This window comes from Panicum virgatum, chromosome 7K, assembly GCF_016808335.1.
Source record: "Panicum virgatum strain AP13 chromosome 7K, P.virgatum_v5, whole genome shotgun sequence".
NCBI lineage: Eukaryota > Viridiplantae > Streptophyta > Magnoliopsida > Poales > Poaceae > Panicum > Panicum virgatum.
Window position 1 is genome coordinate 42,209,076 of NC_053142.1, and position 12,526 is coordinate 42,221,601.

Sequence of the window (12,526 nt, forward strand, 5' to 3'; positions counted from 1 at the left end):
ATTTAGACTGGGACTAGTTTAAGAATGCAAATGAAGCTGGCTAAATACAGCACAATTTTGAAAATGGTAGCTTTCTCTATCTTCCAGTCAAATATAAGATATTACAAAGAGAAAAGGCAAAACTAGACACAGCATATAGGAATAACAAAGTAATTTTGACTTTTTTAAAGAGTCAAGTACTTGTGGGAATATCAAAAAATACTTATGTCCATAACATATAACACATGTTTAAAGTAAATTTGATGACAGATCTAATGGTACTCATTTCACATTACTTAACTAACTGAATAAATATTGTTGGTCAAAGTTTGAGCAAAAAAAAAATGGTGTCAAAGATTTGAAAACGGAGGATACAAATCATGTAACAATTCACTGTAAGTCAACGGAAACACACCTGTATAGCACGAGCTTGGAATGCCCTAGATGCATATGGAAGTGAGCGGAGTAGGACCAATAAAAGTTGGATATGTTCAAAACGGTGACCAGAATCATAGAGATTAAGACTTTCATCAACTGATGAAACATTAATCTGCATTCAAGAACTTGGCAAAGTCAAAGCTATAAATTTTATTTTAACACTGTAAAGGAAACTGTAAACAATTGGCCAATAGTTGATCAGCAAAATAAGGAGGAAGGCTAATATCATTAAACTTGAAAAGTTGTGTACTTTTATGCCGATACAAATCAAGTGAGCAAAAATATCGAATCGAACCACATATATAACAAAAACCAAATGAAAATTGTAATGGTTCCAGACAGTCAATTAGGTAGAGTTAATTTACCATTCCTGCTCATTTTTATTTGGATGACCATTAAAGAACACATCATTATATTCTTATTTTATTTTATATCATTTTTATTTGAAGCATCATTAGTAGGGCCACAATGTTAAGTGTTGAAGTATATTGAGCCCATGTGTATCTAGGCCCATCTAGAGGCCCATGTATAGGATCTATATATACCCACCCATCTAGGGTTGGAGGAATACACTAATCATTCTCTCCATTATGGTATCATTAGCTTAGGGTTTTCTCTCTCTTCTCTTCTCCCCTGCAGCCGCCGCCCCTGTTCTGGGCGCTGCAGCAGCCGCCGCCGGCGCTATGGCCGGCCGCCGGCCGCCGGCGCCGCCCCTCCCGGCGCCATCCCTCTCCTCCCCTTCCTCCTTCCCCCCACTTCCTTCCTCCCCTGCTTCTGCGGCCGCATGGCGCCCCACCGCCGCCGCCCTGACCCCTGCATCCGCAGCCGCCGCCGCCGTCTCTGCTACCGGCGCGGGGGGCGCGACCCCGGGGGGCACCGGATCTGGCGCCGGCGCCGCCGCCTGGGGCTCTCCGGCCTGGCGCGCGCCGGCCGCCGCGCTGGCCATCCTCCCGCCAGCACAGGACGTCGCGGGGGCCGTGGGGGTCGCAGGGGCCGCGGGTGCTACGGGCGCCGCCGCCGTGGGCGCCCTGCAGCCCCTGCAGCAGCTGCCTGCGCAAGGCGAGCTGCTCGCGCAGGGTCCAGGGCCCGCTGTGGCCACCGCAGCCGCCCTTGCAGCAACCTGCGGCTGCTACTGCCGCTACAAGCGCGGGGCCAGGAGGTCCCCCGCAGCAGGCACTGACCAGCGACGCTGCCGCCGCCGCCGCCGCTGAGGCGCATCGCGCTGCGGTAGCCGCGGGCAAGCAGCCCGCCGTCGCGACTCCCACGTGGCCCGAGCTCGGGATGCCTCCCATGGATGCGCCGCTCGCCGTCGCCGCCTTCCGTGGACAGCAGGCCGACGCCGCTCTCGCTGCGGCTCTCCTCGCCGCCAAGTCGGAAGCTTCGGCGGCCCAGGAGCGGGTCCGCGTGGCTGCCCTCGCCTGGGAGCGCGAGCGCGCCACGGCCGACGCCCTCGCCCTCCGGGTCGCCGAGGCGGAGCGCTTCCTTCGCGTCTCCTCCGGCCAGCCCGTCGACCCCGAGCACGGCACCTCCTCCTCCCACCTGGCCCCACCCGCTGGATCTGGCGCTCGGTACGACCCGACTGACCCCATGGTCGCCCAGCTCCACCTCCAGGCGGCCGGCGTCCAGAACATCAGGGCTCTGGTCTCCGTCCTCCTCGACCCCGCGTCCTCCTCCTACGGCCGCTGGCGGGACCAGGTCCTCCTCACCCTTCGCCGCTACGCCCTCGACGACCACGTCCTCGCCGACTCGCCGATCGAGACGCGGGACGTGACGTGGCTGCGCCTCGACAGCGTCGCCCTGTCCTGGATCTTCGGGACCATCTCCCTGGATCTACAGGACCTCGTCAGGACACACGGCGGCACCGCGCGGCAGGCCTGGGTGGCGCTCGAGGGGCAGTTCCTCGGCAACGCCGAGTACCGCGCTCTCCAGCTCGACGCCACCTTCCGCACCTTCGTGCAGTGGGACCTCTCAGTCGGTGAGTACTGCCGGCGGATGAAGAGCATGGCCGATGCTCTTCACGACCTCGGGGATCCGGTGTCCGATCGGGTCTTGGTGCTCAATGTCCTACGGGGACTGAGCAGCACCTACGACCACATGAAGGGCTGGATCGCCCGCCAGCGGCCCTTCCCCACCTTCCTGCAGGTCCGGGACGACCTCGCCCTCGAGATCACCAGGGGTCTCGCGCCCGGATCGTCCTCGCCCACCCCCGCCGCGCTCGTTGCTACTCCACCGGCCTCCTCCGCTGCTTCTGCCACCTCCCTCCTTGGTGCTGCTACCGCCGGGCAGACCGGAGGAGGGGGGGCCGTGGACGTCGCCGGCGACGGGGTGGTGGTGGTGGCACTGGTGGCCCAACTTCTGGGAGCACCGGTACCGGTGGGGGCCGTCGGGGCGCGCCGCCTCCTCCGGCTCCGGCTCCCGCTCCTGCCCCTGCCGCTGGAGGTACGCCCTGGCCATCCTTCAGCAACCCATGGTCAGGGCGCATCTCGATGTGGCCGTTCCAGGCTCCGGGAGGGGGGCACCGTCCTCAGCTCCAGCCGGCGGCCATGTTCACTGGCGCTGCTCCACTCTTCGCGCCGTCCTGGACCCCGCCCGTTCAGCCCTGCCAGCAGCCAACCTGGCCTGGGGGGTGGGACCAGGCCGCTCTGGCGCAGTCCTTCAGCACCATGGGACTGACGCCGCCGACCAGCACCGAGTGGATCGCCGACTCGGGCGCCTCGTTCCACACCACTCCCGATGCTGGTATCCTCTCTTCTATCCGACCCCCACACCCCTCTTGTCCTTCTTCTATCATGGTTGGTGATGGGTCTTGCCTTCCTGTCACCGCCGTGGGTTCTGCTCCTCGTCTTCCCAATGTTCTTGTCGCTCCTCAAATGGTTCACAACCTTCTTTCTATTCGCCAGTTTACTGCTGACAACTCATGTTCTATCGAATTTGACTCCTCTGGTCTTACTGTGAAGGATTCGGCTTCCCGGCGTCCGCTCCTCCGATGTGACAGCCCGGGGCCCCTTTACACTCTTCGACTTCCTGCTTCCGCTACCTCGCCTTCGACTTCTTCGTCTTCTGCTTTTGCCGTGACGCCTTCTTCCACCACCTGGCACCGCCGGCTTGGTCACCCCGGCCGCGACGTTTTGGCTCAGCTACGCCGTAGTACCGATGTTCCATGTACTAGGGCTCCTGCTGAGCACCTCTGTCATGCGTGCCAGTTAGGTCGTCATGTTAGACTTCCGTTTTCTTTTTCTTCTTCGCATGCTGCGCATGCTTTTGATCTTATTCACTGTGACCTGTGGACATCTCCTGTACTCAGCATGTCTGGCTATAGATATTATCTGGTCATTGTTGATGATTTTTCTCATTACTCTTAGACTTTCCCTTTGCGCGCCAAGTCTGAGACCTTCCCCACCCTCCTCCACTTCTTTGCCTGGGTGTCCACTCAGTTCGGCATCACCGTTAAGGCCGTCCAGTGTGACAACGGGCGGGAGTTCGATAACTCCACCTCCCGATCTTTCTTCCTGTCTCGGGGTGTTCAGCTGCGTATGTCTTGTCCGTATACCTCTCCTCAGAACGGCAAGGCTGAGCGGATGATTCGCACGACGAACGACGTCGTACGCACCCTTCTGATCCAGGCTTCTCTCCCCCCGCGCTTCTGGGCTTAGAGCCTCCACACCGCCACCTACCTGCTCAACCGCCTTCCGTCCACTGCTTCCCCTGCTCCCACTCCACACCACGCTCTTTTCGGTACCCCTCCTCGCTATGACCACCCGGTCTTCGGGTGTGCGTGTTACCCTAACACCTCCGCCACCGCTTCTCACAAGCTGGCGCCCCGCTCGACTCGTTGTGTGTTCCTCGGGTACTCCCCTGACCACAAGGGGTACCGATGCTTTGACCTCACCTCTCGCCGCGTTCTGATCTCCCGACACGTCGTCTTCGACGAGTCGGATTTCCCCTACTCCACCTCCTCCACACCTTCTGATCCCGAGTTGGCGTCTCTGTTTCCGCCTGACCCGGTGGTTCAGCCACCGTTACCTGTCTGTCCTTTTCCTGCAGGTTTTCCTGGCGCACCGGCACCACTTCCGGTGATCTCTGCTGCGCCGAGCGCGGCCCCGGTGCCCGCGGTCACGCCACGCGCGGCCCTCGGACCTCCGGTCGTGCCGCGCATGGACCCGGTGTCTTCTGCTGCGCCACGCGCGGCCCCGGTGCCTTCCCCTGCACCTGAGCGATACGCTCAACCGGTGCAGGTGTACCGGCGTCGTCCGGCGCCGAACCCGGCGCCGCAGCGGTACGCTGAGCCGGTGCAGGTGTACCGGCGTCGTTCCGCGTCGACACCTGCCCCGCCTCCTGCTACGGAGGCTCCTGCGACGCCGACACCGGAGCCGTCGCCGTCGCCGCCTCCTCCGGCTCCCTCTCGAGCAGAGCCGGAGGTGTACCACCCGCCGGTCATCCATCGGGATCCTCGACATATCCATCCCATGGTGACTCGGCGGATGGCGTCCCAGGCCGCGACTCTCTCCGCCACCGAGGGAGAGCCGCGGGTCTCTCCAATACCCTCCTCTGTCCGCGACGCCTTGGCGGATCCTCACTAGCGTCGCGCGATGGAAGAGGAGTACGCGGCTCTTCTTGCCAACCAGACGTGGGACCTCGTGCCGCGTCCGTCTGGTTGCAATGTGGTGACTGGCAAGTGGATCTGGACGCATAAGCGTCGGGCTGACGGCACACTGGAGCGCTACAAGGCTCGCTGGGTTCTCCGGGGGTTCACTCAGCGGCCTGGTGTGGACTATGATGAGACTTTCAGCCCGGTCGTGAAGCCCGCTACGGTGCGCACGGTCCTCTCACTTGCGCTCTCGCGCACTTGGCCTGTGCACCAGCTGGACGTGAAGAATGCATTTCTTCACGGCACCTTGTCAGAGACTGTTTACTGCTCTCAGCCTGCGGGATTTGTGGACTCGAGTCGTCCGGATATGGTCTGCCGGCTCAACAAGTCTCTCTATGGACTGAAGCAGGCTCCACGGGCTTGGTACTCTCGGTTCGCCACGTTCTTGCTGACACTGGGGTTCACCGAGGCCAAGTCTGACACGTCTCTCTTCATCTACCGCCATGGGGATGAGACAGCATATCTGCTGCTATATGTCGATGACATTGTGCTCACAGCCTCCAGTCAGCAGTTGCTTCAGAGTATCATCTCCTCTCTGCAGCAGGAGTTCGCTATGAAGGATCTTGGTCAGCTCCACCACTTCTTGGGCGTTACTGTTGAGCCTCGCCCGTCTGGTCTCCTTCTGCACCAGCGGCAGTACGCCCTCGATATTCTGGAGCGGGCAGGGATGACTGATTGCAAGCCCTGCTCCACTCCAGTCGACACTCAGGCGAAGCTGTCTGCTGATCTGGGTGATCCGGTGGCTGACCCTACAGCCTACCGGAGTCTGGCCGGCGCTTTGCAGTACCTCACCTTCACCAGGCCGGACATCACCTACGCTGTTCAGCAGGTCTATCTCCACATGCATGATCCCCGGGAGTCACACCTTGCTGCGCTGAAGCGTCTCCTCCGGTATGTCCGTGGCACTGTGGACCTCGGCCTGGTACTTCACCGCTCGTCCTCTGCTGAGCTGGTGGTCTACACCGACGCTGACTGGGCTGGCTGCCCTGGACACTCGTCGCTCCACCTCCGGCTACGCCGTCTTCCTGGGCGGCAACCTGGTCTCCTGGTCGTCCAAGCGGCAGCCGGTTGTCTCCCGCTCCAGTGCCGAGGCGGAGTACCGGGCTGTCGCTAACGGCGTGGCGGAGGCGTCCTGGCTGCGACAGCTCTTGGCGGAGCTCCACAGCCCGCTCGCCAAGAGCACGCTCGTCTACTGCGACAACGTCAGCGCCGTGTATCTCTCCACCAACCCCGTCCAGCATCAGCGGACGAAGCACGTGGAGATCGACCTACACTTCGTGCGCGACAGAGTCGCCATCGGCGATGTTCGGGTACTCCATGTACCGACTACCTCCCAGTTTGCTGACATCTTCACGAAGGGGCTGCCCTCGTCGACCTTCTCGGAGTTTCGATCCAGCCTCAACGTAGCCGGTGGCTAGTTGTGGCTGCGGGGGGGTATTAGCCCTTTTGTGCTCTACTTGTACTCTCATCTTGTCCAGTCTTGAACACCGCTGCGTCGGTAGTTCAGACTGCGGGGGGGTGTTGGCTTTCTTGTTGTCCAGTCTTGAACACCGCTGCGCCGGTAGTTCAGACTGCGGGGGGGTGTTGAAGTATATTGAGCCCATGTGTATCTAGGCCCATCTAGAGGCCCATGTATAGGATCTATATATACCCACCCATCTAGGGTTGGAGGAATACACTAATCATTCTCTCCATTATTAAGAAAAGGGTTTATTGTACTTCACAAGGGGGCTGAAAGTAGAGACAGGAAACCAAGAGCAACTAACTTCGATTAATCACATTAATCCGATCAGTTTGGGTAAATAGTCATATCTAATTATGTAGCATTCAAGAAAATAAAACATACCGCAGCAGAAATTAAAGCCATATAGACATTTGCAGTCATAAGCCTCCTTGGGGCTGCTTGGAATACTTTCTGCAATGCAAAAAGTAACAACGACAATCTATCTTCTGACGTAGGATTTCCTTCTTCATTAAGGGTGGTCTGACTATCACCAGGTATATTTGGACTTGCAGCACCAGAGTCAAATTTAAGGTGACCTGATGCAACTAGAGCACCGAGAATGTGAATAATGCCCACAACAATGCCATCACCTTTGTCAACATTGTAAACATTATTTCGGACATTATCCGAAGTAATTGAAAAGCTAATGCCACCCAGATTCTTCAAGAGCCCATTCTCAGAACCAGGTACCTTACTTCCAACATGTGAGTCCAGCATATCATTTACATTTGTGGCTTCATGTTCTACAGCTTCTTCATGAAGGATCGTTTCATCATGCTCAGCTGATTGAGTTTCATTAACCTGGCATCTTGTCTCAGCATTATCAGCTTTTCTGTTGGAACTTCCATCCCTGTGTACATCATTTTCACACAAATTTGCACCAGAATCATCCAAAATATTTTTATTACCAGTTTTAGCTTCCCGTTGTAAAAGAACAAGAAGTGCTTCCACACCACCAGTAGAGATGAAGGATTGAGAAAACATGTTGGCTCTAGAGATGTTAGGCTGTACAATCAACCTATAGATGAGATGCAACACCCTTGCAACCTGCCAATAAGCACATAATAAGAACCAACTCATTCTAGATCACCACTAAAGCCGCTAGATAAGGGGCTCCTTCATATTCATCGAATAGGTAATGCATATAAAATAAATACTTGGAGCAAAAGATTTCTGGACAAGCTTTAAGAACAAACAGGTAACATGATTGTCAAATTTGTAGTGGTTAATAGAACTCTGCCTATGTTATCTCAATATATCTAGTCCATAGGCCGGTAAAAGAGGAGGCTTATCATAAGTTTGACGAGACAATAAAAACCCAGATACTCCTAATGAGACAAAATAGACAACTCAAACTTGCTTGGGGCTATAGCCTTTGTTGCTGCTGCTGTTGTCATGGTTAACATCACATCTCATGGGCATGGGCTTAGACAGAGCAGAAGCAGCACACTACTAAGAAGCCACCACCACAATTTGGGAATTTTAGGCGTTAGCAGTAAACTCAACTGTCCCCATTCCTCAACCACTGCGCCCTGCTGCCCACTCCTAGAGTTTCTATCTCCATTATGTCACGGTGTCATCCTCTTTCTGTGTATTATTTATCCTATGAAGTAAGGTTCCTAAACACTTTACCTACTTCTCATGATGTATGGTAAAACATGCATCAGGGTTCAAGATGACTTTATAATTACCAATGTATATACACCACCCAGTTGCACTTGATTGATTCAAGTGCATCTTTGATATAAAAATATGTTAGGCTTGCAACATAAGACGCAAAAGACTTATGCATTTTCCATTCAGATTATTCATGTCCCAGATGGAACAAAAAATAAAAACATTGATGGAAGCTTGACAGAGTTTGTCTCGTAATCCAAAGTCCCAAGTACCTGATTAGGCTGAGGGCACTCAACAATAAATCCAATCAAACAGCGGACATCATCAGAGACTGCTGTTGAAGATGCTGCTCCTAGCAGCAGTTCGATAACAACCAAAAGTTCATCGACTAGAGCATTCACTTCACCCAAAGATCTCTTTGTTCCAGTAAGTGCAAAGTTATCAATTGAATCTGGTTCCTGAATCACCCAGTAACACCTTCTGCAGCCATCAAGAAGCATTTGCATCGCTTTTGCATCTCGCATGCAAGCAGATTCTGTGAATACCATGTCAGCAAGAGAGGAGAGAAGCTTCTTTTGTAAACCATAACTGCATGAACTCCACAGCTTCAGGTCCAACAGCAAACTGCTGAAAAGCTGCACTTTAAGTTCATGATTATTTCTTTGAGACTGGCACAAAGATACAATTGCAGCAACAAGCTCCTCATCAGTCAGTGCCTCTTCTTCGCTTTCCAGCTTCGAAAGAGCTTGCAACAGATAATGTAAAACACGTGATAAAAGTTCTGGTGCAAATGTCCGGCATAATTCTTCATTATTTCCAGGGTGTTGAATAGCTAGGGAAATAATCCTGAAAACTGGGGCAGAAAGGGAAACAGTGGCAAGCGACAATGATAAGTCACCAGGTGTAGGCTCGAAGCTGTCCATCAGCACGTTGCTTATGGTTAGTGGAAGTAACGCCATTGGGCCCCCATAAGCCAAGGCCCATAAAGACTCTGCAGGGCGCACACGAGATGAAACATGAACCAATCCAAGAACCTCTGCAGGCCTTCGATGAGTGCCTAAAATTCAACAGAAAAAGGCACCAGTTAATAATTCATATATTTGAGTGTCACAGAGCATGACCCCCCTATGGCATTCAGAGGTAGCTGGAGCAACAAGAAACTCAGTATGCCTTGTTTAAATGGCCTTGCAAAATGAAAATGGTACGAATGATTGAACAGTAGGGCAGTCCTATTAAGGGGCTGTTTGGATGTGCTAAAACAGGGGTGCTAAAGTTTAGCCCTAGATGTGCTAATGGGGCTAAACGTGGGCAATGAGAGCTAATCTAGGGCTAATGGACTCTAACGACCAATTAGCTATCATCTATGTAATTAGATTAGCAATTAGCTCATGTTTAGTTCTACTATTTGGCATGTAAATAAGTGGGCTAAAGTTTAGCCTCTTGGATCCAAACACCCCCAAAATGATTCAGTGTTTCAGTAGTTGTTCTCTCCTTTAATATATTTGTAGTGGGGATTATAGGATTTGGAAGGCAAAGGTACTAACATGGGGAACTAGTGCGGGAGCAGGAAAACGACTATAGTCAACACTAAGTACAGAGGGAGTAGGTGGGGGGAGATAAACCTGATGAACCAGAAGGTGAGGCATCTGGGCAGAACCGCCCAGTGAGCAGACTAGGATGGTAAAGAAGATGCAAGCTTCCCCCCATCTCATTGTTAAGTGTAAAGCTCTCTTCTGCCATACTCTTAACATGGTCATTAGTTGCCTTCCATGGCAAGCCTGCACCATTTCCAAAACTGGGCAGTGTATCTCCTCCTCGGGATGCAAGACGTCTCATCCTGTCTGGCCCAATTGGTTCCTTGAAGATGTAGACAGGCCCCATTTCAGCAAACAATGGGCATTGCCGTCGCCGCCTCTGCAGGCCTGCAATAGTTGGTGGTGGATTTGTCCCAATGCAGCAAAACGCAAGTGGCTTCGAGATACGCGGGAACTCAAAAGGACGGCTCTCATATAGGCTACCATCAACATACAGCCTCAATTCACTTTCACCCTTCCCAAGCAAACCATGCTTATTTGTGTGCTCCAACCCAACAAAATACCAACACTGAGGCTTGAATGCATGAGTGAAGTGCAAAGAAGCTTTCTTACCCCTCCCGCCCACACTCTCCACCACCAAGAACTGGCCATGAAAATATGCTTCTACACCCTGATTATCTGAAGAGAGAAAGCTAAAAAGCCGGGGCATGTGTGTTGTTCCTTCTCCTGCAAGGGCACTGGCTGCTGCAGCAGCTGACATTGCTGATGATTTTCCAGATGTTGCAGCGGCAGCGGCAGCGGCAGCAATGGCCGCTGCAGCTGTTGCTGTGCTGAGTGTATCCGAAAATGATTCTATATAGATCCAAGTGGCGAACCCATATCCACTTAAGAAGGGCCACCTGCTGTCACCAGGGCCAAGCAGACCAGAGCTCTCCCCGTCAAACTCAAATGTTGCAGCAGGACCTCTCGTTTCCTCGCTCCCCATGGCCTTCTCAAGCGCCAGCATCAGTGGCGTGGCCCAGCTTTTTCCAAGTGCCTTCCTTACCAAACCAAGCCAGGAATGCAAGTCCTTGACACTAAGCGAGTGCCCACCCAACACCTGAATGCACTGAAGCAGCGGTGTCCCGTCCCAGCTACTACCCGGATTCATTTCGACGAGCAGCTTCTCCGCAGACTCGAGGAGGGTAGCCAGGAGGCCGGCGGAAGAGCACATGGCACGGTTACGAGTGCAGGCGCGGAGCGCGGCCTGCAAACCCGCGACCATACGAGTGCGCGGGGACGGCTCGTCGTCGCAGGGGAGGTGAGGCAGGAGCTCGGCGGCGGCGACGGCGGCGCGCGCGTTGGACATGACGCTCGGGGGAGCGCCCGTGCCGGTGGCGTCGCCCGCCGCCTCGTCCGCGCCGCCCATGGCGCCGAGCAGCACGTCGACGACGGAGTGCGCCAGCTCGCCCTGCTCCTGGGAGACCACCTCGCGGAGGAGGTCCATCCCGCCCGCGATCGCGGCCTCCACCGCCCGCACCACCTCCTGCGGCGCGTCGGCCGGCACCCCCGGCGGCCTCCTCGGCCGCGGGGACGGCTCGTAGGGCGTCGCGGGCGTGGCCGGCGTGCTGGTACCCATCCCCGGATCCGACGCGGCCTCCCCCTCGTCGCCCGCCTCCGCGCCGGGCGCCGCGGCCTCGAACTGCTCCGCGGAGCCCTCCTCCAGCGGCGGCGTCGGTGGCGCCGCCGGCGGCGGGGAGGAATCGGACGACTCGCGCGCGTCCTCCGCCATTGCTAGGGCTTTACTCCATCAAACCCAAATCCGAGCAGAGCCCCGGGGGTGGAAATGCGGGGCGGGAATCGGTCAACGGAAGTGAAACAGCGGGCGGGGGCGATTACGGGCGCGGCGGGGACTGGAATCGGGGCGGGAAATGGTCGTGCGCGGATCTGGGGCACTGGGCGGGGATCCGCGGGGTGTTTGGTGCAAATGCGCGAGAGGAGGTGGGTGGGATTAGCGGCGCACGGCGAGATCCGAGAGGCGGACGGAACCGGATGATGAACTTGACCGTGGGGAAGGGAGGGAGGAGGTCACACAGGTCAGGAGGGGAGAAGACGTGGCGCAGGAGCGCGGCGGCGGGGGTGGGGTGCTGCCCGTGCTGGGTTTCACGGGTCGCGGCTCTCGTTCGCGTTCTCGCCCGTGTGCCTCGCCGCTTCCCGCGTTGGTGCGGCGGGTTTGGGCGCCCGTCGAGGGAACTTCACGGCGAGATGCGGGGTCTGGCCCACCTGGCAGTCACTAAAGAGCTGGCCTTTTCCAGGAGTATAGACAGCTGGAACCTGGCACGACGCAGTGCACGCCCACACGCACACGTAAACACGAGCAGGCTCTACTCCAAACTTACCACACGAGTTTTGTCTCATCAACGTGTACATTGCACATTTGTACTAACCTCGATACCTAGTTTGTTTTATCTAGGTATTACAATGACGACTGACGAATCAAGGTTAGGTGCAGGGATGGAGCGAGAGCCTGTCATGCCCGAAGCCGAACGGGCAAGATTTTGCACCCAATATTCACCTGCTGGTCTACTCATGATATCATCAAGACCATATTTAAATCAGTAAAGTGCGAAGTTAGCACCAAACACCGAAGGAGAACAAGCAAACATCTCACGAAGTCATTGGCTCACAAAACTCAGTTCGCCCAATCACACAAAAGAAAGTAGCAACATCCAACAATACGTACATCAGGCTTTGACGCGCACGCATAGAACATGATACATGTACAAAATCTGTCGGCTCAGTCTCTCGAAAATACTCATAAGAATA

The 12,526-nt window shown here is 55.2% G+C and overlaps 1 protein-coding gene across 1 annotated transcript in view; it reads right to left on the bottom strand.

Annotated features, from left to right (window-relative positions):
* LOC120642736 (BEACH domain-containing protein C2-like) overlaps nt 1–11,834 on the bottom strand; it is a 37,338-nt gene extending 25,504 nt beyond the window's left edge. Inside the window, exons 1-4 of the mRNA XM_039919308.1 lie at nt 9,809–11,834; nt 8,459–9,243; nt 6,912–7,616; nt 395–529 (exon numbers count right to left, since the gene is read on the bottom strand). Coding sequence (XP_039775242.1) covers nt 395–529; nt 6,912–7,616; nt 8,459–9,243; nt 9,809–11,492 — 3,309 coding nt within the window. The 5' untranslated portion in view covers nt 11,493–11,834. The remainder of the gene's footprint in view (nt 1–394; nt 530–6,911; nt 7,617–8,458; nt 9,244–9,808) is intronic.
* Between the last annotated feature and the right edge of the window lie 692 nt (nt 11,835–12,526).